Below are 25,334 nucleotides of genomic sequence, written 5' to 3'. Positions count from 1 at the left end.
TTTTACGTGGGGTCAGAAAGTAGTCTACATTTAGTTGAGTAGATATTGACATTTGATCACTTTAAAGTCACAATGTCACACGTTAGGCTTCTAATGCCATCAGAAAGGAATGTTTTACATTTTGAATAGTCTTTTGGCATTTGATCACTTTAAAGTCACTCACTGCAGCCACGCGCTTTATAAGCTTCCAATACAAGGGGCCTGACTTGGTGTTGCTGGCCAGAAAGTAGTGTTTACATGTTCATTAGGCCCCCCGAGTCCTCTTCTTACCGGGTGGAGTCATTTCCATTTTAATGGTGTGGATGGGGGTAATGTTCTGTAGCAAGCACATCATTAATTCAACAGTTATGACCTAAAACCCTGATTAATTTCTCACATTTAACACGACCATGCATCTTTACCCACATGTTTAATAGTGGCAGAATGCATGCCTAAGGCATCACAATACTTATTGGGAGTTGTGTTGCTATAATTGTAGCACTATACAAAATGTCTTTACACACACAGGTGCGTGCGCACACACACATACATATGATATATACACACACACACACACATTTTCACAGCTACCACTCTACGTTCTTATCTTACCAGCTCCTTTCATTACTTCCAGGTGCAGAGCCAGCAACATATTCCCAACCATTAAACCTAATACTCCAAATCATTGTATTACTCAGCATGGGTTTAGAAGGGGATCAATCTGTAGTGGGGATGTTGATATGGAAACCTGGAGGCTTTCAGCACCATTTCCTGTCTATTTTCAGGTATTCAAGCATCAGTATTCAGTTTGGTTTAGCCAGGCTAAGTCTCTGTGGCTTCATGTCATGTGGAGATTGGTGAGAGCCAGCCTTTTACCATTTACCTCAGTGAAATTGGATAGTGATGGTGGGAGGGATATGATTGTGAATATTAACACGGAATGGTTTTCCATCTTCCATCCAGGCCAAGAAGGTATTGAATACAAATGGAGACATGTTGCATCAGCAGAAACTTTGACATGGTGTAGTCAGCAAAACAAATCTGTCGGCTGTAGGCTGTATCTGGTGTTCATGTAGCAAGATAATTATATTACCGCAGCCTATGATGAAGTTTCTTGGAAATGAGATTCTGGAAATATGTCCTTATCTCAATGTTTAGATCACATAGTATCTCAGTAAAATGACTTTTGCAATGACTGGCTACATTTAAAATGTTAATCAAGACATGCCCTGGCAAAACAAAGATGTCACGTAGAATAGAAGCTGACTCTCGTTTTTATCATGTAGAACTTCAAATGTTTGTCTTTCTGTCTTTGGCAGCATGATCGTTTGCCAAGGGAGGACTTCTGTTGATACTGAGCTGATAAGCCACTAAGACATTCTGTTTTTAGTTGCTTTGCCGCCCATGTATGGAAAAATCTACAGAGTTCCTTGTAACAGTATGTTCTGGTGCCTCTCGGGCCGTTCATAATGTTGATTGGAGACCTATTTGCTGATTTAATGTTATTTGTTTTTCTTAAATGTACAGTTTGCATTTTGTAAATCATGTACGAATGGTTCCTTCTGAAAGAGACCTTGGTCTAAATGGGACTCCCTGTTTACAATAAATCCATTCTGTAATGTGCTCTCTCTCATTTCAGATCCATCCCAGACAGCCACAGTGGAGATGTCCTCCCCAAGTGGTCTTCTGCAGTACTGTAGCACCCTCTAGTGGTACGACACTGGCATTACAGTGCACCTTTCTACAGTTAATGTATTACTCTGGCTGCCTTGACTTTACACACAGTGTAGTTCTTTATTCTAAAGTGCCAGCCTATGATGAATGGCGTTAGAATTGTAATATTTGGTAGACTGTTCATATCACTATTAATAAACGCAGAGACCTGCGACAATCCATATATTGTTGCATGCAAAGAGCTCAGTTATTTCAAACGGTGAGAATGAGCTGCACCGTATTTTAAACACAAGGCCATTAATTGCCCATTTAACCCTGTGTTTTTCTCTGTCTGCGGTCTAGATGTGGTGTTGCAGTATAAACATGGACGTCCGGTGCTGGCCGTGCCACTACCCTCCAGGCAGGAGAGCTGTCTGTTCTTCCTCAGGCCCATGTTAATGACTGTAGGAGACCTCATCCACGACCTGCAGAGAGAAGACCCAGGAGTCGCCTCTGTCTCTGTGCTCACCAAGGGTAGGCCACACACACACACGCGCACATATGTTGTACACACGCGCGCACACACACATGTTGTACACGCGCGCACACACAAATATGTTGTACACACACACAAATATGTTGTACACACACACAAATATGTTGTACACACACACATATGTTGTACACACACACAAATGCAAACATTTTCCCGTATTCATAAAGCATTTTAGAGTAGGAGTGCCTATCTAGGAGCAGTTCAGCCTTTTAGATAATACTGAATATGATTTAATGGGCAGGGCAGAACTGATCCTAGATACTTTGAATATGGGCCACTGTCTGTCGTGTACACAGACACTATATCCATCTATTATCCTCCTGTCTCCTACAGATGGAGTGCGGATAGCTAACACCACCCCTGTAGACACCACCCCTGTAGACACTATATCCATCTATTATCCTCCTGTCTCCTACAGATGGGGCGTGGGTAGCTAACAGCACCTCTATAGACACTATATCCATCTATTATCCTCCTGTCTCCTACAGATGGAGTGCGGGTAGCTAACAGCACCTCTATAGACAGTCTCCTGGACAAAGACTTCCAGCTCCTCATCAATGATGCTGTATACAACATCCACTCCCCTGAAAGAGGTAAAGCAACACTTTCCCAAAACATAGGAAGTTTAAACAGTTTAAGAGATGATGATGATGATGATGATATAATAATAAATGCCATTTAGCAGCCGCTTTTATTCTGAAACGACTTAGTCGTGCATGTTTACATTTTAAGTATGGGTGGTCCTGGGAATCGAACCCACTATCCTGGCGTAGCAAGCACCATGCTCTACCAACTGATCTACAGAGGACCACAGTCACGCAGCTACAGAGGACCGCAGTCACGCAGCTACAGAGGACCGCAGTCACGCAGCTGCAGAGGACCGCAGTCACGCAGCTGCAGAGGACCGCAGTCACGCAGCTGCAGAGGACCGCAGTCACGCAGCTGCAGAGGACCGCAGTCACGCAGCTGCAGAGGACCGCAGTCACGCAGCTGCAGAGGACCGCAGCTGCAGAGGACCGCAGCTGCAGAGGACCGCAGCTGCAGAGGACCGCAGCTGCAGAGGACCGCAGCTGCAGAGGACCGCAGCTGCAGAGGACCGCAGCCACGCAGCTGCAGAGGACCGCAGCCACGCAGCTGCAGAGGATGATGATGAGATATCAATTGATCTTCATCAGTAATTCTAAAAAGAAACATCATTAGTCACTTGAGTATCAGCATGATCATCCTCCTCATCCTCCTCCTCATCGTCATTACCAACCTCCAGTCTGGGGTGGAATAGTGATGCATGTTCCCAAAGTGTAATAATGAGTTCCAAGAGTGACTGTGTTGTAATGAATTCTACCCATGTTGTGTGTCCAGAGGCGTCCAGTGTGTCCAGTGAGCATGTGGTGGATGTGGAGGACATGAAGCACATGGTGCAGCTGCTCCACACGGCCCTCCACCTGCCTGACCACCACCTGCTGAAGGAGAGACAGCTGCTGGAGAGACTGGATGGACTCAAACAGGACCTCTCACCTCTAGAACAGGTACTGGAGGGGTCTCCTTCTGACTCCGTTTCTCTCTTCTCCTTTCTCTGTCCTTCTGTCAGTATCTCCTCTCTTTATTTCTCTCTCGTCTCTGTGTGACTCCTACTACCTATCCCTTTGGTCGACAACCATAAAGCTGTCGCGGTAAGCCTTCAAAGATAAGATTGCATAAGGTTACTAGCTATCACCAGTAACCCGTGTCACCCGTGTGTTCCCTGTACAGGTGAAGGCACAGCTAGCGCGCAGTGCGGAGTTCCACTCCTCCAGGACTCTGTGGACAGGTGTGGCCCTGCTGTCTGTGCAGGGCGGGGCCTTGGCCTGGCTCACCTGGTGGGTGTACTCCTGGGACGTCATGGAGCCCGTCACCTACTTCCTCACCTACTGCACCAGCATCGGAGTCTTCGCCTACTATGTCCTCACCAAGCAGGTACAGTACAGGACCCTAACCCTGCTATGTCCTCACCAAGCAGGTACAGTACAGGACCCTAACCCTGCTATGTCCTCACCAAGCAGGTACAGTACAGGACCCTAACCCTGCTATGTCCTCACCAAGCAGGTACAGTACAGGACTCTAACCCTGCTATGTCCTCACCAAGCAGGTACAGTACAGGACTCTAACCCTGCTATGTCCTCACCAAGCAGGTACAGTACAGGACCCTGACCCTGCTATGTCCTCACCAAGCAGGTACAGTACAGGACCCTAACCCTGCTATGTCCTCACCAAGCAGGTACAGTACAGGACTCTAACCCTGCTATGTCCTCACCAAGCAGGTACAGTACAGGACTCTAACCCTGCTATGTCCTCACCAAGCAGGTACAGTACAGGACTCTAACCCTGCTATGTCCTCACCAAGCAGGTACAGTACAGGACTCTAACCCTGCTATGTCCTCACCAAGCAGGTACAGTACAGGACTCTAACCCTGCTATGTCCTCACCAAGCAGGTACAGTACAGGACTCTAACCCTGCTATGTCCTCACCAAGCAGGTACAGTACAGGACCCTAACCCTACTATGTCCTCACCAAGCAGGTACAGTACAGGACCCTAACCCTACTATGTCCTAACCCTACTATGTCCTCACCAAGCAGGTACAGTACAGGACCCTAACCCTACTATGTCCTCACCAAGCAGGTACAGTACAGGACCCTAACCCTACTATGTCCTCACCAAGCAGGTACAGTACAGGACCCTAACCCTACTATGTCCTCACCAAGCAGGTACAGTACAGGACCCTAACCCTACTATGTCATCACCAAGCAGGTACAGTACAGGACCCTAACCCTACTATGTCCTCACCAAGCAGGTACAGTACAGGACCCTAACCCTGCTATGTCCTCACCAAGCAGGTACAGTACAGGACCCTAACCCTGCTATGTCTCAATACAAGTAGTCAAGACCGTGTCTCCCCCTTGTGTACACAAAGAGTACTGCCACTACAGGGCACTTGAACAAGAGGCTTTCATTTTCATTTCAGTCACACCTGGTCTCCTTACAACAACTTGGAGTAGTCAAGTTCCCATATGTGACCTACTCCTCCATTGCCATACGCTGTACAGTATGAAGACAGTCATTATCAGGGTTGAATTCTAACCTTCGATAACTGTGTGCAGGTCAAACTTCTACAAACGTCTGCATTGACATCAATGGTAGATGTCATCCAAATCCAGGTGATAAGCACTTAGTGTAACAGAGAAATCTCCACGTGTCTACCCTCCTGTGGCTGCAATGTGTACAGCATGCACTGTACAGAAGACGCTCCACCTAGGTCTTGTTGACACGACATGGTCTGACCGGTAAACCTTCCAGTTTGTCTCACAGCACCGGTGTCCTGCGTCCATGTTATTTTGTAAGTTCTATCTTATAACAGTACAGTACGAACTGTGTACATCCATGCCACAACAAGGAGGCTGATACAAACCAACATTCCTCTGTTACGCTTCTAGGTGCATCACCTGTATTCTGATCATATCTCCTAATGACATCAGTGCATGATTTACATAGAGGTTCACACAGTTATCTCAAACTAGAATTTAAACCCAGATAACTATGCTCAGGAGTGATACACGTAAGTTAGTCTGCAGCAGATGGATCACGGTCCTTTTGCTCTGTAGGATTATGTCTATCCAGACGCCAAAGACAGGCAGTTCCTGTATTACTTCCACAAGGGTGCCAAGAAGGAGCGCTTCAACGTGCAGAAGTACAATGAGCTGAGAGAGGAGTTGGCTTCGGTATGTTGCTATACTTACTTATACAAGGCACTGCAGAATTTCTGCTCACTGCTTATTGGACTTTCCACTGATGTATTCAGTCTATAAGGGGCTTCTGCTGATCACTCGTGTGTGTGTGTGTGTGTGTGTCTTTAGGTGGAAGAAGATTTGAGACGTCTAAGGAATCCAACCCAACTTCAGCTCCCTGTAGAACAGATCCAGAGCCAGCCATGAAGAGTAACACCACACACACACACACACACACACACACACACCACGTCAAACTGAAGGACTACTGAGCAGCAGCATTTCTTCCCATTTTATTTTGATAACGATGCCTTTTTCTTACTAACCCTGCAGATCATTTTAGAGTTTTGGTTTACACCGTTTACAATGTTGGAAGTCATTTGTGCTAATAGAAGTATAGTAATAAATATCATATGAGAAAGCATCTTCCTGAATACTAATCATATTTTCTCTGCATTCCTGGCCGTTGCAGTAATTCAATATAGTAGCTAGTTTTATTTCTATAGAAGAGCAAAGTTCTGAATAGTGATGACGTGTATATAATGAGATGATCTATTCTGAATGTTTACTAAGATTAAGAGAACTGAGACAAATTACATTTCGATATTTTATTGCACCTCAATTCAGACCTTTTTGTTTCAATCATCAAAACCCCAAACATATTTCAACAGTTTCACAACTTTCATTTTATAAATGACAGATTCTAATTCAATAGGAGCCCCACACACCTCTCCAAATTCTGCTAGTGCAAATTCTATTAGTGCAAACCCAATCTCCCAAAAGGTCAGAGATAAATTTCCCTGGTGGACCATATAACAAGAAAAGTACATTACTCTTACTAAGCAATGGTTCCTTATATTCACCCATGGAGACTAAAATAGTCCTCATTTTCTTATACACTTCAGAAATAGAAACATGAATTGGTGTCCAGCACTCAGGTTCACATACAAATGAGTAATACCTCGTGCATTGTCATTGCTTTAGTAAATATCTCCACGTGACTAACAATGATTTATTTTTTGAAACGAGCTGGTTGGTTGATACCCTGAGTTGTCTTATCTGAGCTATATAATACACACTTGTGCATCTTTTCTGGCTGAACAATATGGCTGTAGTCACGTGGTGTACAAAAATGCTATTTAAAAAGATTGGTACTGATAAAGTTGTTCAATATTGGGGCGGCAGGTAGCCAAGCGGTTAGAGATGCGAGCCAGCAACCGGAAGGTTTCGATTCCCGGCCCAGATTGGGGGGGGGTTGTGTAATTGACCAATAAAGTGATCTTATCTTATGATGAAAACAGTTGTCAAGTACCCTCAATAAAAAAGAACAATGGTAAAAAGCTGTTATTTTTTTATAGTTAATTAAAAGGCCATTGATTTGAATTACCAAACAAAGGCACTACCATAGTGGCAGTAAACAATGTATATGACTGGTTTTCCTGAGTCAGTAGTAGTACCGTAGGTCATGTGACCAAACTTGCAGTGTTTACTTAACGTCTTTGAAACACTAGACACTTGACTCCCTGAGGTACTTTCCACATTGGAGTTGTTTGTTCACGTTTTAGCCTGCCGCTTTCAAAACACGGAAAACTACATTTGAGTTGTAAAGGCTAAGCACATCCAAGTACAAACAGAAATAACACAAATTCCCTTTTTGACAGAACAAGCTCGGAGGTCTAAGTGGGGAGGCAACATATGAGACACATCATTGTCTGTCTTTTCATCTTGTCGACTACAGAGGACCAGATGGGGCAGTGGGTACGGGGTTTGGTCCCTGCCTTATAGGTTGGAGGTTGTGGGTTCAATCCATACAGCTTGTGCTTGATTGACAGTTTCTGTAACTGTCGACGTCTAACATATAAAGAGAAGCGCTTCAAGTGTGAAGGATTTGGGGTTAAATCTCAGCCCTGCAACCAAGATGTTGTGGGTTCAATCCTTTACTCTTGTGATTTAGTTCACGTTTCCCCAATGTCGATGTCAATCATATGAATATATGTGTTTTGAAGTGTGAAGCAATCGGTGGCACAGATGTGGTTGGAGGACTGATGAGGGTTAATACCTGGGGTTCACATCCCTGTAACCAGCAGTGGTTATGGAGAAAAATCCCTGAAAAAAGTAGATGCCTGTATTTCAAGAGATACTAAGTGTCTATTTTTTTCCCCAGGGATTTTTCCCATAACCACTGCTGGTTACTGTTCAGGAACTATGGCAGGGGACCCCAGGATTAACATCCCCCTGCTTAATGCATACTTTGGACCAACGCCACCATTCTCCAGCCATCTTGATGTGGCAACCACTTTTAGTGGCCTTAACTCGCTCTGCAGCAGAGGCCCTGTTGTCCACCCAAACACGCTGGAGTCATGCAGTAGGTTCAAACCCACAACCCTGTGCTATTTGGGTGAGATCCAGAGCCACAGACTCCTTCACACTACTAACACTTATCTTGGATATTTTGACATTTGCGTAAATGCGCAGTAGACTAAAGGACAAGAGATGAGAACTGAACCCACATCCTCTTGACTGCAGGGATTTAACCCCAGAGCCACCCACTCTTTAACCCACTCGGCACGTTTCTTCCTGTTGGACTACGACAGTTGCTAAAACTTGCACAAGAGATAACAATCAAAGCCACACCTTTTGGATGCAAGGTAGGGATTTAACCCCAGAGCCACTGTTTCCTTGAAACAATGTGCACATTTCATTGTATATTTGATGTAAACAAATCAAGCCCAGGGAACCACTACTCAATGCTAAGAATTAGCAGTATTCTCTCGAGAAAGGCCTAAAGGGACCGGTGATGAAAAATCCTTTACTAACTGAGAATCCCCTCTTAACAAATAGGTATCCACAAACAGACTGAGAATAAAGTCATTTGAAATGTTCATGCTCAATTACCATTCTCATGTCACTCTTTTACCTGCCCTGCAGGTACATTCCATGACCTCAGTCAACACCAACAGGGAGAGCCTGAAGCCGAGCAGCCAAGCAGGTTTCACCAGTATAGTACATGCTTTGTTTGAGGTCAGGTTTGCCACCACAGAATGTCAAAATAAAACAGCATCAACAACCGTCAGCAAATGACATGATCTCCATTTGGTTTCATAGGAAAGAAGATTAGAATAAAGGGAATATGCACAGCTTGATTTGTGCATTTCATGGTCCTCAAGACAAACATCGAAATAATGTAGACAAATGTTTAACAAAAAGAACCACCAGGCATTATAGTCAAGGACCACCATTCTCCCGAAAAACATTCAAAACTACAGCAGGATTCAGGAATGATGTAGCAGCTGCGCAGTGGATGGAAACCTTACTGCTTCTTGGGTCGGAAGTAGAGCTTCCTGGTGAGCATGGAAGCGAAGCAGGGGACCTGTTTCCAATTCCCAGCGCTCCTCGTGGACACCTTCCTGTTGACCAGGGTCAGGAGATCCGTGAACTCCAGGGAATCCCCGAACTTCCGCATGGCCCCACACAGGTCCTGGATGTACCAGGAGCCGTTGACCGTCTCGCGGTGGGAATAGTAGCCTGCACAGGGAGACCGGGAACGGGGATGCAAGTTAGATCTGTATCCCATTAATCCAAGTGAGAAGCAAAGGATAATCAAAGTGATCAAACACCATTACACTAACACAGGGAAACAGTTATTTAGGATATTGTCTAAACAGCATAACTGTATACAAGTCACTGTGTAAGAAGGAGTTGGGTACAAAATATTAACTGTGAGTGTTGATAAGGAATTAAAAGAATGAATTAGTCTTTATTCTCCATGTATCACTGATCTATGCATCGATCCTCATTTACGACCACTAGGTTTACAGTATTTCTTCTTGTTTTCTGTAATGGACTATCTATCAGCTGTGCCATGTCTTCCTCACCTTCAGCCACAGACTAACACATGATGAAGTCAGCGCCAGCAGGGAGGGTGTAGACCACCCCAGCGTCCACCACCACCTCGTTGGTTTTCACTTCGCTGTCCACCGCGTCCATGGGGGTCACTGGATCGTCATGCTTGTCCCCACGGCACGCCTGTCGGTGTCAATCAAATCATAAACCGAAAACAGTCAAAGCGTCAATATGATGGAAGTGTTATATAGAAAAATATATATATTTAGCATTAAATATTTGTGGTTATGTGGATCAAATGTTTACAAATAATAGTATGGTGTCTGATGAAGATATGGCTTCACCAGCCCCCAAACATCAGATATGGTCTATGAGTCAACAGTACTGAATGTCAAAGGTTTCCATCGTAAACGGATCTATTCAAAGGCATCTCATCATCTGACTGCTTACCTGTAGTATGAAGATCTTGGGCTTGCCCACCAGGCTCTTACACTTGTCTCCTTTGAACAGGGCAGTGATGTCCTGGATAGCGATCTTGTCGTCAAAAGCATAGACGTGGTCGTTCTCTCCGTGGCTCAGAAAGACGCACACGAAGCAGTCTGCATCAGCATGGTTGGCCTCAGCCGCTATAGAGTATCAGACATGAATCATTTATTATTCTGAAGTATAATACTGACTGTGACTGATACAGTATCTGTGTTAAGCGGATTATTTGAGGTGGTATCGAATGACGAAGTGCCGCTTACCCTGACTGATTTTATCCATAACGTCCCCCACCTTCAGATTATCAAAGACCTGCACTTCAAAGTTCAAGTCCTCAAATCTGAATCAGAAAAATCAAGTGTCAAACATGGTTAGGCATTACATTTTAAACAATTACATCAGCACTACAGTTGACTGAACCGGTCTATAGGGAGTTATGAAGCACGGTCACATCTGATGCTATGTCTACCGTTTGACCAGGTTGTAGCGGTCAGCATTGGTCCCGTTGCGGGGGGGCATCCTCAGATGCCAGAAGAAGTGCTCCTGGTTGAAGATGAGAGCCAGGCCTCGCCGCTTGTGGTCCATCTTATACTCCTCCGCAGGGTCCATAGAGAAAGAGCTGCTGTAAGAAAAACACATGCTCCCATGTAAATACCAATACCTTGTTATCTCATAATGGGTGTAGCTGAACGAGAGACATTTGTTAAGAGACGGTGTCGATTTCTTATCTGTTACCACAATAAATCTGTTATACTAAACTATCTGTTCACTTCAACTGTCAACATACTTGAACTTATTTCAACCACATGTTCATTACATTCAAGTCATTTATAACAATGTAATGAGTAATATTATTACTAATAGTTACCTGCAGAAATACCCATCTGTCTCTGTAAGGTTCTCACTAGGACCTGATAAAGAGAAAGGAACATACAATCTGAACAGGTATGACAATCTTGCACAAATATTTATTTGATGACTTATCGAAGCACTCTAATGTGGTTTTACAGCTTTCTTCTCAACTCCAGGGTCAAGCAGCCATTGTTCAATAAGCACCCAGTCCTGGTGGTTTTCAATAGGCTGGTTACAGGTGTTAAGAACTGTAGTAAAAGGTGACGACACTCTCCTATCTTACATGCTCTTTACTTGTGCTGCTGTTGCAGGTGTAGGGTGAAGCAGGATTTGGACAATTCTTCCAATTGAGGTCAGGGAAAAAGGGAACATTTTGCCGTTCCATTTCCTTATGTTCTTTGTGTTAAGGGTCATTATTGAGAGCCCACGAGGAGGGTGTGACTGCTCTGTGCAAACCCCAAACGGAGAAATAAGTACAGTTTTGTGTTAACCATTACATAATTAGCGTGTACTTTGAGTCTCGTAAAAGGACATTTCATGAGATAAGGTAGTTTCGTTATAACTACCTCAAACAGTCTTTCTGTTTTGGTTTTAAATGTACATCTGCATATGTCTCTACAAGCATTAAGCACCTAGTTCTACCTAACCTGATATATCGCCCGTACATACTCACTCATCTGTGATGTTTTGCTGTCTTTTTCCAAGCTTCCTGTGAATTGGAAGAAACGAAAATCCCACATGAGACAATACAGTAAGATTTCACAGACCCGTGAAACAAGTCTGTACACTGATAACATTGACTTAACACCTGATATAAAATCTGGTCTGTGCTCATCTGTCAGTAACCTAGTCCCCAGGCTATTGCATAGTGTCTCGGGACGCGATTCATCTGACAGTGAACAACAACCTTGGCTACTGTAACAACAGTACATACACACCTTATAAACGTATTAGAACAGTTAAAGATAAGCGAGGTAAATGGAGGGGAAATTGTGAAATCCGTGACATCATTCAGCAAGTGATTTATTATTATTTTGTTTACTTTGCTTTCCCAGGGAGGGTCCGAAATGTCTTCTGAGAGTTCTTCTTTCATATTTGTCTTAAATGATTTCCGTGACCACATTACATTAAACTGCAAGACTACTAATACCACTACCTACATATGGCATTTTATAACTTAAAAATATAACTTTTTCTTACCTTTAGTGTCTTCATTCCCTGGACACGACATGGTTGCTGTCTACTCTCCTTTCAACGTGTACACGCAAGTGTAAAATGTATCGGCTTTACAAATACTGATGGAGAATGACACTTCCCGCCCCTTTAAGCTGATTGGCGGATCTACTCAAAAACTGGATACAATTGGCAACTGGGCATGGCAGTCAAGCGTTGCTCGTTAGAACTTCCGTATAATGCCACATTGTAGCCACTGAGAACCGTATAAAAGAGTCAAATATATTCTAAACAAAAATATAAACGAAACATGCAGCAATTGAAACGATTTTGCTGAGTTACAGTTCATATAAGAAAATCAGTGAATTCAAATAAATAAATTAGCCCCTGATCTATGGATTTTATATGACTGGGCAGGGGCACAGCCATTGAGACGGACTTTTTCCCCACAAAAGGGCTTTATTAGACAGAAATATTCCTCTTGTCCGGGTGGCAGGTCTCAGACGATCCCGCAGGTGAAGAAGCCGGATGTGGAGGTCCTGGGCTGGTGTGGTTACATGGAGTCTGCGGTAGTGAGGCTGGTTGGACATAATGCCAAATTCTCTAAAACGACGTTGGAGGTGACTTATGGTATCGACTTATATTTTTGTTCAGTATAATATAAAACATGTTTCAGGGTGTGACATTATGCAGAGGGATACTGTAAAAACAAAATACATGTTTGCGTATGCCTGTGAATGAGGCAAGCTCAACAAACGTCAAATGTCAGCTATGTGTGCACTGCAGGAGTCTCTCTGGCTGTCAATGTAGGGTTTACACCTCATGCACATGACAGCATTAAACAGCAGGGTTGCAGTATTGTCACACTCTGAAAACACAAGCAGATCATGTTATACAGACACACAGAAAATGAATAACAATCAAAGGTTATTTGTCATGTATACAGTTTGCAGCAGGTATAAAAGGTGCAGTGAAATGCTTGTGTGCTGGTGTAACAGTATAGCTTCCGTCCCTCTCCCCTTCCTGGGCTCGAACCAGGGACCCTCTGCACACATCAACAACAGCCACCCTCAAAGCATCATTACCCATCGATCCACAAAAGCCACAACCCTTGCAGAGCAAGGGGAACAACTACTTCAAGGTTTCAGAGCGAGTGACGTCTCCTATTGAAACGCTATTAGCGCGCACCCCGCTAACTAGCTAGCCATTTCACATCGGTTACACTCAATATCAATAATAAGAGACAAATAAAAAAATGACAAGTAATAGAAGAGGTAATACACATAGTAATATGGATGAGTTGTATGATCTTCCCCACCAGCAAGATTGTTAGCCTGGTTAAACCAGACTGAATGCTGAACTCACCAGTGAAGTGAAACAATTGACAATGGTGAGCGCTGCATTCCGTATGATTTAACCAGGCTACAAGATTGTGGACACATTATTGAATTAACTGTGAGGAATGCTTGACACTGGGAGCATGTCAATACATTAATCAGGGTTGTGTTCATTAGGCACCACACGGAAGAAAACAGACAAACTACCTCGAGTTCTCCAATAAGAAACACTCCTTTTCGTATTCCGTTGTAAAACGTTTTCTGTTGCATGCCCTAATAAACACAACCCAGGTTCCATCTTACCTTGGACACTCTGGGCCAGTCCCAACATCTTCTGTAATCTCCTACAGATGGTCTCCAGGCACTCCTGCAAGTCATCGTCACAGTCATCTTTGTCACAGTTACAAATGGCATAGCAACAGTTGTACTGGTCACAGAACTTGGTCAAGGACGGGTTGTCGATGTCAACTTGTAGAGTAGACAAAAGAGATGGCCATTAGATCAATGCTCACAAATATTCAATGCAATATGTAATATGACAGGTGTAATCAAATCAAATCCATTTTTATTTGTCACATGCACCGAAAACAACAGGTGTCGACCTTAGCGTGAAATGCTAACTTACAATCCCTTAACCAATAATGCAGTTTTAAGAAAATAAGAGTTAAGAAAATATTTACTAAAGTAAAAAAAAAAAGTAACAATAATGAGGCTATATACAAGGAGTACTGAATCAATGTGTAGGGGTAAAGTGACTATGCATAGATAATAAACAGTGAGTAGCAGCAGTGTAAAAACAAGGGGGGGGTGGGGGTGTCAATGCAAATAGTCTGGATGGCCATTTGATTAATTGTTCAGCAGTTTTATGGCTTAGGGGTAGAAGCTGTTAAGGAGCATTTTGGACCTAGATTTGGAGCACCGCTACTGCTTGCCGTGCGGTAGTAGAGAGAACAGACTATTACTTGGGTGACTGGAGTCTTTGACAATTTTTTGGGCTTTCCTCTGACACCGCCTAGTATATAGGTCCTGGATGGCAGGAAGCTTGGCCCCAGTGATGTACTGGGCCGTACGCACTACCCTCTGTAGCGCCTTACGGTTGGATGCCAAGCAGTTGCAATACCAGGTGGTGATGCAAAAGGTCAGGATGCACTCGATGGTGCAGCTGTAGAACTTTTTGAGGATCTGGGGACCCATGCCAAATCTTTTCAGTCTCCTGAGAGGGAAAAGGCGTTGTCGTGCCCTCTTCACAACTTTCTTGGTGTGTTTGGACCATGATAGTTTGTTGGTGATGTGGACACCAAAGAACTTGAAACTTTCGACCCGCTCCACTACAGCCATGTCGATTTGAATGGGGGCGTGTTCAGCCCTCCTTTTCCTGTAGTTCATGATCATCTCCTTTGTCTTGCTCACATTGAGGGAGAAGTTGTGGTCCTGGCACCACACTGCCAGGTCTCTGACTTCCTCCCTATAAGCTGTCTCATCAGTCTGTGATCAGGCCTACCACCGTTGTGTCATCAGCAAACTTAATGATGGTGTTGGAATCGTGCTTGGCCATGCAGTTGTGGGTGAACAGGGAGTACAGGAGGGGACTAAGCACGCACCCCTGAGGGGCCCCCGTGTTGAGGATCAGCGTGGCAGATGTGTTGTTGCCTACCCATTCAGTATGATTTAACCAGGCTACAAGATAGTGGACACATTATTTAATTAACTGTGAGGAATGCTTGAGTCAAGTCCTGCTCTGTGTTCAACACTGGGAGCATGTCAATACATGAATCAGGGAGGTGTTCATTAGGCATCACATGGAAGAAAACAGACAAACAGGCAGGAACTACAATAAGAAACACTCATTGTCGCGTTCCGTTGTAAAACGTTTTCTGTTGCATGCTCTAATGAACACAACCCAGTTGCCATCTTACCTTGGACACTCTGGTTCAGTCCCAACATCTTCTGTAATCTCCTACAGATGGTCTCCAGGCATTCCTGGAACTCATTGTCACAGTCGTGTTTATCACGGTTACAGGTGTCATAGCAACGGTCGTGCTGGTTACAGCACTTGGTCAAGGACGGGATGCCGATGTCAACTGTAGAGTAGACAAAAGAGTTGAACATTAGATCAATGCTCACAAATATGCAATGCCATATATAATATGACAGGTGTAATAACATTCCTATAAACAGTGGTCTTCATTCTCTAAGTTCTAGACCTCAGCTGAATCTGGTAATGAATGGTGTGGCGGTTGAACAAGTTGATGAGACTAAATTACTTGGCGTTACCTTAGATTGTAAACTGTCATGGTCAAAACATATAGATTCAATGGTTGTAAAGATGGGGAGAGATGTCTGTAATAAAGAGATGCTCTGCTTTTTTGACACCACACTCCACAAAGCAAGTCCTGCAGACTCAAGTTTAGTCTTATCTTGATTATTGTCCAGTCATATGATCAAGTGCTGCAAAGAAAGACCTAGTTAAGCTGCAGCTGGCCCAGAACAGAGCAGCACGTCTTGCTCGTCATTGTAATCAGAGGGCTAATATTAATACTATGCATGCCAGTCTCTCTTGGCTAAGAGTTGAGGAAAGACTGACTGTGTCACTTCTTGTTTTTCTAAGAAACATTATTGTGTTGGAAATTCCAAATTGTTTGCATAATGAACTTACACACAGCACTGACAAACACACACTTACCCCACCAGACATGCCACCAGGGGTCTTTCACAGTCCCCAGGTCCAGAACAAATTCAAGAAAACGTACAGTATTATACAGAACCATGAGTGTATGGAACTCCCTTCCATTTTATATAGAGCAAATAAACAGCAAACCTGGTTTAGAAAAACAAATAAAGCAACACCTCACGGCACAACGCCTCTCCTCCATGTGACCTACTTGTTGTGTGTATGTACTAACATGTATGTGGAACTGATAGATGCGCACACACACACACACACATTACATGTTAATGTTCTTAAATGTATGTAAATTGTAAAGTATTTTGTATGTAATGTCTTTTTCGTTGTGTCGGAACCATGTAAGACTAGCTGTCGCCATTGGTGTCGGCTAAAGGGGATCCTAATAAATGTAAAAAGCTCATCAAAATTCCTGGTCCTGAAGAGCCCAAGCTGTAGCTATACACTATAGTGTGTGCAGGCTGGGACAACAGCCTGTACACACTGGACTAATAGGGAAGACCACTGCTATAGATCAAAGTCAGACATGACACTAGCTCACCTGGAATCCTAACAGGGGCGTCCCACATCCATTGGGAGGGGATGGTTTGTAACCAGGCCGGGCTTCTAGTTTGTAACCTGCAAGGCAACAGCAAAGGTAGAGGTCTTCTGAGTTCTCCCACCTTTTATCTTGTTGAAAGAGTTAACCTGTTCAGAGAGACTACAGATAGTGTTGGGGGTCACACTGTACCAGTTTAATGTTTACAACCCAAGATACAGTAGAGTGGTGCTTATCTTTTTTGTCTATGGATCATAATCACTTTCAACTGTGCTTTTGAGTAAATGGATTATCCACATAACATAAGCAATGAGCAAAGTAGTTATTACCATGTTTTTTCCCACTACAAACAAGTATTGGTGTGTGTGTGTGTGTGTGTGTGTGTGTGTGTGTGTGTGTGTGTGTGTGTGTGTGTGTGTGTGTGTGTGTGTGTGTGTGTGTGTGTGTGTGTGTGTGTGTGTGTGTGGGCAGCCTGAGGGAGAGACTTTACCATCACTGCATTCATAGTGACACATTCCATCATGTCCTCCAAGTAAGTCCAGAGCCACGTTGAGTTCTACATGAAGACACACAGCTCAGAAATCCACAGGAACACAGTAAACCCACGAGAAAAAACGAAATGCATTTCTCGATTCTGCTATGTTCAAGTTTATTTGCCACTAGTCTGTGATTCTATGCGTGACAGTAGGCTAGTAGTGTTCGAGAATGTGCGGATTAAAAATGCATCAGCGTGAATGGCATGATGCGTTGTTCCAAATGAGGGGTTGTAAGGTCATAAAAAGTCATGGAAATGTTTGTTAACATAGTTCATGAAGGCACACTTAAATATTATCAATCACTTATCAGCCATCATAGGAATGACCCTTCAGTGCATGTCTATGTGTGCTGCTAATGTGCCAGTGGGCACAAAAGCAGCGGATTCAAAAAAAGAAAACTAGATAGCCAATTCAAAACATAATTTGTAGCAGTATCTCGCTAGTTAAATACACAACATGTAATTGATGGAATTGGAACCAGGTGTGATGGGAGACAAGACAAAACCAATTGAAAATGAAAAATGGATCAGCGATGGCTAGAAGGTCGGTGACGTTCTCCGCCAGAACAAGGAGAGGGACCGACTTCGGCGGAAGTCGTGACAGCACCAGTTAAAGCAGCAGTCGAAACAATAACAAAGCGGTTGTCAGTAAAACGCTGAGGGATGGGGCTTGAGGAATGTAACCTCTCTCAAAATCAGAGACAGAGCTATGGATGCAAGGACTGATCAGCCATTATATCAACATGATAGTTGAAACCATGTTTTGAGGCTGCAGTAGGCTATTTGTTTAACATTTTCTTTGTTTACAAACATTGCAGTAAAACAAGCTTATAATTGGGGTTTTGATGTTGTATGCCAGTTGAACTAAGTTCATGATGCATTTATAAATTCTAGCCTATTCTTCAAGAATCAATGTGTGCATATCATTAATTTATAAGTCAAAAACGTTGATGTTAACTGCTGATTGCCACTTTATGCATCGCATTCGCCCAATCCTGATTTGTCCAAATAATCAACAACAAAAAAACAAGACCAGAAACTACTGGGAGGATGATTATATGTAAGTGTTCATCTACTAAACACTTTTGGGTCAACTCCCTCTTTACCTCTGTAGTCTGGTCTCCTTTACCACCAGCAGGTACCACACCTGGTCTGCTAGCTGGTTGCTACTTTAAAAAAACATTTATTTAACTAGGCAAGTCAGTTAAGAACAAATTCTTATTTACAATGATGTCTAGGAACAGTGCCTTGTTCAGGGGCAGAACAACAGATTTTTACCTTGTCAGCTCGTGGATTCAATCTAGCAACCTTTCGGGTACTAGCCCAACACTCTAACCACTAGGCTACCTACTTAAAGTCCCCAGGACACTTGCAGTATTAAGCAAGACTGCCTTCTCGTCTTGTGCACCAGAGGCATGGAATAGTCTACAATCCACGCTTCATCTAGATATGTTAGTGCCACTGAATTCATTAAAAATATTGATGGGAGACTCAGTTACAGAGGAGTTTAAATGCTTTTTTAGGCTGGATCATGTTGTTGAATTGTTGTATGTTTTAATTCTGTCATGTATTGATTGCTGCTGCCTTCTCGGCCAGGTATCAATTGAAAAAGCGACTCTGAGTCTCAATGGGTTTTTCCTGGTTAAATAAAGGTTAAATAAATGTAAAAAAAAAATGGTGAACCGCGGGGCATCGGTGTATGTCCTTTGACGTGAATTGGCAAAAGCACTAAGGGAAGAGTGCCTTTTTCAAACCAAACAGTAGTCTGTGCCTCTCTGCATCATCCAGAAACATACATAGGCCTACATCTCTTTTCCATTCAAAATATGTTTGCATTTTCAAACTAGTTTTCATTAGGTAGGCAGATAATGCTTTTTTTGTCAAAAGAAATCACTTTTGCATGTGAAAACACAGAACCGTACCCTTCCCTCCACGTGCTAATTATGTCACTTTTGTTTTGAGCGGATTTCTCCATGGGTTTTGAACCGGGCACCTGTCTCACGCCCGGAAAGCAGGCCGGTTCCAAAACAAACGCAATCAACTTTCACCCGGTAAAAAACACGCATAGTCGGGAGCCTGGGCAGATTAATTGAACCTCTCAATGTTGGTCATAACCACATAATCTTACATGAGCATTGACAGATTCTCGCCGTTTCATCTGTCCACATGAATTAGTCCCGGAGAGATTATAGTCTGGTCTCAATGAAATAGAGTAGATGGGAGGAGAATCAAATGGCAGTCGTCTTTTCAAGAAAATTACATGAAATATGATTAGACTACAGTTTACTACAGTGTCTGTAAATAAATAGGGTATTGATAACGGAAAGAAGTGGAGGACGCTCAACCAACGTTAGTCCAGGTGAAATAATAAAAAAGGTTTGAAAAGGCGTAACGCGCGGATAGGCTACCATGGTGAGCGAACCTTTCATTTTCAATAAATATTAATTACACATTTATTTGTCTCTGCCTGCAAATTATCCTCCTAAAAAGTAGTCTATATCCTACATGCAAAACGTAATTCAAGAGAATGTACAATTGTCCGCTTTCATCGTTCTTGCTGCCTCATGTTCAGTAGCCACACATGCGAAATAAAGCAGTCTATATAGTCTATGCATGGGCGGAGAAGCACGGGGCAGTTATCTTTCCAAGACAATCAATGTAGGCTACTTCATAAATATGAGTTGGCTATAGTTTACTACATTGCCCTGAAATATATATTGATCAATTACATTCAAAGCAAGGGGCTTTATTGGCATGTGTCACTGTCTGAAAATCGCCCCACTCCTAAAACCGAGGCTATAAAACGTAGCTCAAGAGAAAGCGCAAGTGTCCCAACTGCTCTATTCAAACTGCTTCTAGCCTATTGGTTGATATAGCGCAGTAATACCGATAGCCTAATATAATGGGCCACGTGAAAATCTCTTGTAATTTAAACTATTTCTTAGGTTAATTTTGCGCATTTTGATATTGCTTACATAGGGCGCAAAATTGCTGCGACCATGGCTGGCAAATGAGATGCGTCACATTCGCCTAAAATAATATTGCTGGACTTCGGTTGGGTTTGGGATTGGTTCTTGCGGTAGCGGCTGAGAGTCGGATAGAAGTCACTGACTGGTCTTCCTGTCTGGGTTGGTGCCCCCCCTTGGGCTGTGCCGTGGCGGAGATCTTTGTGGGCTATACTTGGCCTTGTCCCGGGATGGTATGTTGGTGGTTGGAGATATCCCTCCAGTGGTGTGGAGGCTGTGCTTTGGCAAAGTGGGTGAGGTTATATCCTACCTGTTTGGCCCTGTCTGGGGGTTTCATCGGATGGGGCCACAGTGTCTCCTGACCCCTCCTGTCTCAGCCTCCAGTATTTATGCTGCAGTAGTTTATGTATCGGGGGGCTGGGGTCAGTCTGTCACATCTGGAGTATTTCTCGTCTTTTCCGGTGTCCTGTGTGAATTTAAATATGCTCTCTCTAATTCTCTCTTTCTTTCTTTCTCTCTCTCGGAGGACCTGAGCCCTAAGACCATGCCCCAGGACTACCTGGCTTGATGACTCCTTGCTGTCCCCAGTTCACCTGGCCGTGCTGCTGCTCCAGTTCCAACTGTTCTGCCTGCAGCTATGGAACCCTGACCTATTTACCGGATGTGCTACCTGTCCCAGACCTGCTGTTTTCAACTCTCTAGAGACAGCAGGAGCGGTAGAGATACTCTCAAAGATCGGCAATGAAAAAGCCAACTGACACTTACTCTTGTGTTACTGACTTGTTGCACCCTCGACAACTACTATGATTATTATTATTTGACAATGCTGATAATTTATGAACATTTGAACATCTAGGCCATGTGCTGTTATAATCTCCACCCGGCACAGCCAGAAGAGGACTGGCCACCCCTCATAGCCTGGTTCCTCTCTAGGTTTCTTCCTAGGTTTTGGCCTTTCTAGGGAGTTTTTCCTAGCCACCGTGCTTCTACACCTGCATTGCTTGCTGTTTGGGGTTTTAGGCTGGGTTTCTGTAGAGCACTTTGAGATATCAGCTGATGTAAGAAGGGCTATATAAATAAATTTGATTTGATTTAGAAAGCCAGCGGATGTGGTATTAAAAGCTGCGGGTGCGAGCGGAAGCGGGCTGAATTAATCAGTACCGCGCAGAACTCTATTTCAATGGGCCAGTTCGTTTTGCATGGCACGATGCCCCGGGCGGGTGATGATTTCATTGAACGACCAATGGAATGGTCTAAAAATATTTACTCCGTTCACCCGGGGCACCGGGCCAGGCAAAACGAACTCTCCCATTATCAACGCAGTATTTTATATACACACACATCTTTGGACATTATACAGAGGGATACTGTAAAAACCAAATGCATATTTCCGTATGCATGCCTGTGAATGAGGCAAACTCAACAAAGCTCAAACAACAAAACAAAAATAAAAGCATGGAACAGCGGGGTTTTCCAAACATTTTATGTAACTACAACATAACCACCGGGGCAACACTCCATCAACAGTAAACATGTTGTGTACATTCATTTATCAGCCTATTTACACATTTAATATAAATTATTAAAAAGTAGCCAAAACAATACACTTACTGGGCAATATAATGTGGCCATTACCCTCATCACTGTATCATTATGTGCTTGTAGTCATACATTTGTCTTTCAATGTCTTCTTACCTTTTTATAAAACATTCATATTCTCTCTTAATTGATACTTCATATACATGTGTGGCAGAACAAACAAATGACAAACATGACAACAACCACTAAACAACCTTTGAATAGGAGAACAATTCTACAAAATTAGCAAATAGCAATTTAAAAACTCAGATCACCCAACGTTCATTCATTGAGAGCACATCCAGGCCCCTTCACAAGGCTTAGCACATTGTTATCAATGGAAACTTCCACAGCTCTATCCCGAGATACACTATTTACTTCAATGTTTCTCTGGCGGCTTGACTATTCCAGAATCCCCTCTGGATGGCAGCTCATAGATCCCTCTTGACTTCAAATTTGCACATGCAGGAGTCTCTCTGGCTGTCCATGTAAGGTTTACACCCCATGTGCATGACAGCCTCAAACAGCAGGGTCACAGTATTCTCACACGCTGTATAGAGAGAGACATGGAAACACGAGTTGATCATTTTATAGACATATGAAACACAGAAAAATTAATCAATATCAAATGTTATTTGTCACGTGCACAGTTTACAGCAGGTATAAAAGGTGCAGTGAAATGCTTGTGCTAGCTACCTCAACATTGCAGTACTATAATTAAGCAATATGGCCCGAGGGGTGTGGTATATGGCCAATATACCACGGCTAAGGGCTGTTCTTATGCACAACGCATCGAGGAGTGCCTGGATACAGCCCTTAGCCATGGTATATTGGCCATATACCACAAACCCCCAAGGTGACTTATTGCTATTATAAACTGGTTACCAACTTAAGAGGTGCATTAAAAATACAATGTTTTTTCATACCCGTGGTATACGGTATGATATACCACGGCTTTCAGGCAATCAGCATTCAGGACTTGAACCACCCGTTTTCTGTTGCTTGCCCTAATATGGATGAGTTGTATGATCTTCCCCACCAGCAAGATTGTTAGCCTGGTTAAACCAGACTGAATGCTGAACTCACCAGTGAAGTGAAACAATTGACAATGGTGAGCGCTGCATTCAGTATGAATGAACTGTGAGGAATGCTTGAGTCAAGTCCTGCTCTGTGTTCAACACTGGGAGCTTGTCAATACATGAATCAGTGTGGTGTTCATTAGGCAACACATGGAAGAAAACAGACTGAAACAGGATGGAAGAAAACAGACTGAAACAGGCAGGAACTACAATAAGAAACACTCATTGTCGCGTTCCGTTGTAAAACGTTTTCTGTTGCATGCTCTAATGAACACAACCCAGTTGCCATCTTACCTTGGACACTCTGGTTCAGTCCCAACATCTTCTGTAATCTCCTACAGATGGTCTCCAGGCATTCCTGGAACTCATTGTCACAGTCGTGTTTATCACGGTTACAGGTGTCATAGCAACGGTCGTGCTGGTTACAGCACTTGGTCAAGGACGGGATGCCGATGTCAAACTGTAGAGTAGACAAAAGAGTTGAACATTAGATCAATGCTCACAAATATGCAATGCCATATATAATATGACAGGTGTAATAACATTCCTATAAACAGTGGTCGCCATACAGGGGAGCTGCACTACTATGGCTGACCCTGTAAAACAACATATTTCACTGCACATATCCGGGTATGTGACAATAAAATAAACTATAGCAATACACTATAGTGTGTGCAGGCTTCACTGTCTGAAACACAGGTCTCTGCTAATCATAAAAACCATGAGTTGCTAAATCAGGTGGGTTAGTGCTGGACTGGGACAACAGTCTGCACCCCCCACAGGACTAATAGGGAAGACCACTGCTATAGATCAAAGTCAGACATGACACTAGCTCACCTGGAATCCGAACAGGGGTGACCCACATCCATTGGGTGGGGTTGGTTTGTAACCAGGCCGGGGTTCTGGTTTGTAACCTGCAAGGAAAGAGCAAAGGTAGAGGTGTTCAGAGTTCTTCTTTAATCTTGTTGAGAGAGACAACCTGTTCAGAGAGACTACAGAGTGGGTTGGGGGTGGCACTGTACCAGTTTAATGGTTTACAACTCGAGATAGCAACAGTGGTGCTTATCTGCTTTGTTTGTGGAACATAATCACTTTCAACTGAGCTTTTTAATAAATGGCTTGTCTGCATAATAAGCTAAGTAGTTATGGCCATGTTTTGTTTCCATTACCAACAAGTATTGACCGTGTGTGTGGCCTGAGAGAGACCTTACCATCGCTGCATTCATAGTGACACAGTCCATCTTGTCCTCCAAATAAGTCCAGAGCAACGTTGAGGTATTTGTCAATGTTATGGATCCCATTGCGAATGGTTTTTAAAGTCATTCGCCAGTCCGGTGTTTCAGGTTCCTTACTACATGAAGACACACAGCTCAGAAATGCATAGAAAGATAGTAAGCCAACGAGAAAAACCGGGATGCAACTGTTATGATGCATGATGACAGCACCGGATGATAGAAAATAGTTGCAATTGGTCGGCATGTGAATCCAAAGTTAAATGACTGCACCAAACGTCGGTAGAAAATCATTTCACACTTTCCCAAATGTTACACTATAGGTCCTAGTCGATGTCAACAAATCGCCTGTCGTACAATTCCCTTTCCAGGTTATGGGATTAGTCACGTGACAGCAACAAGCCTATCAGTGACAATAGATACGTTTGCACTTACAGTACACGTGGTCACTCAACGCCCACATATGTTCAAAGTTCATGCATGCCACGAACAAATGCATATTCATGACTGATTAGATTTTTACTGAGAAATTGTCTTGCTTTCTGTTTTAAGGCAATATTAATCAGTAGTTTTTTTGGGGGGGGTATCTGTACTTTACCATTTATATTTTTGCCAACATTTACGACATTTCTAAAGAAAAGAATGTAATTTTTTCTCCATACATTTTCCGTGACACCCAAAAGTACACATCAAGAGAACATCCCTGGTCATCTCTACTGCTTCCGATCTGGCAGACTCACTAAACACAAATGCTTCCTTTGAAAATTATGTCTGAGTGTGCCTAGTTATCTGTAAAACAAATTAAAAGCAAGAAAATTGGGCCTTCTGGTTTGCTTAATATACAGCATTTGATTCTGGTTTATACTATTACTACTTAAGTACATTTTAGCAGTTCCAATTACTTTTGATACATTTAAAACCAAATACTTAGTATTTTACTGGGTGACTTACTTTTGTAATTTTCTATTAAGGTATCTTTCCTTTTACTCAAGTAAAACAATAGAGTACTTTTCCCACCACTGATATTAATCAATACAAGTGATAACCACTGTAGGCCTCTACACTATGTATTTTTCAGAAACACCAC

The 25,334-nt window shown here is 43.1% G+C and overlaps 2 protein-coding genes and 2 pseudogenes across 2 annotated transcripts in view; 1 reads left to right on the top strand and 3 right to left on the bottom strand.

Annotated features, from left to right (window-relative positions):
• The window catches only part of LOC115202297 (calcium uniporter protein, mitochondrial-like), a 29,888-nt gene extending 22,606 nt beyond the window's left edge, over positions 1-7,282 (top strand). The window contains exons 2-8 of the mRNA XM_029766362.1: positions 1,619-1,691; positions 1,996-2,166; positions 2,677-2,781; positions 3,548-3,714; positions 3,938-4,141; positions 5,826-5,942; positions 6,078-7,282. Coding sequence (XP_029622222.1) covers positions 1,619-1,691; positions 1,996-2,166; positions 2,677-2,781; positions 3,548-3,714; positions 3,938-4,141; positions 5,826-5,942; positions 6,078-6,155 — 915 coding nt within the window. The 3' untranslated portion in view covers positions 6,156-7,282. The remainder of the gene's footprint in view (positions 1-1,618; positions 1,692-1,995; positions 2,167-2,676; positions 2,782-3,547; positions 3,715-3,937; positions 4,142-5,825; positions 5,943-6,077) is intronic.
• Positions 6,542-12,420, bottom strand: LOC115202299 (caspase-6-like; annotated as a pseudogene).
• Positions 12,421-13,020: 600 nt separating this feature from the next.
• Positions 13,021-17,707, bottom strand: LOC115202004 (group XIIA secretory phospholipase A2-like; annotated as a pseudogene).
• A 4,117-nt stretch (positions 17,708-21,824) lies between these two features.
• Positions 21,825-24,625, bottom strand: LOC115202290 (group XIIA secretory phospholipase A2-like). The gene is made up of 4 exons (XM_029766353.1): positions 24,227-24,625; positions 23,853-23,929; positions 23,310-23,475; positions 21,825-22,486 (listed from the first exon to the last, which is right to left on the bottom strand). The coding sequence occupies exons 1-4, from the start codon at positions 24,492-24,494 to the stop codon at positions 22,368-22,370; spliced, it is 630 nt and encodes a 209-aa protein (XP_029622213.1). The 5' UTR covers positions 24,495-24,625; the 3' UTR covers positions 21,825-22,367.
• Positions 24,626-25,334: the final 709 nt, after the last annotated feature.

This window comes from Salmo trutta, chromosome 11 (genome assembly GCF_901001165.1).
Source record: "Salmo trutta chromosome 11, fSalTru1.1, whole genome shotgun sequence".
NCBI classification, from domain to species: domain Eukaryota; kingdom Metazoa; phylum Chordata; class Actinopteri; order Salmoniformes; family Salmonidae; genus Salmo; species Salmo trutta.
The sequence above is the reverse complement of the archived record's forward strand: the minus strand, read 5'-3'. Positions and strand labels throughout refer to the sequence as shown.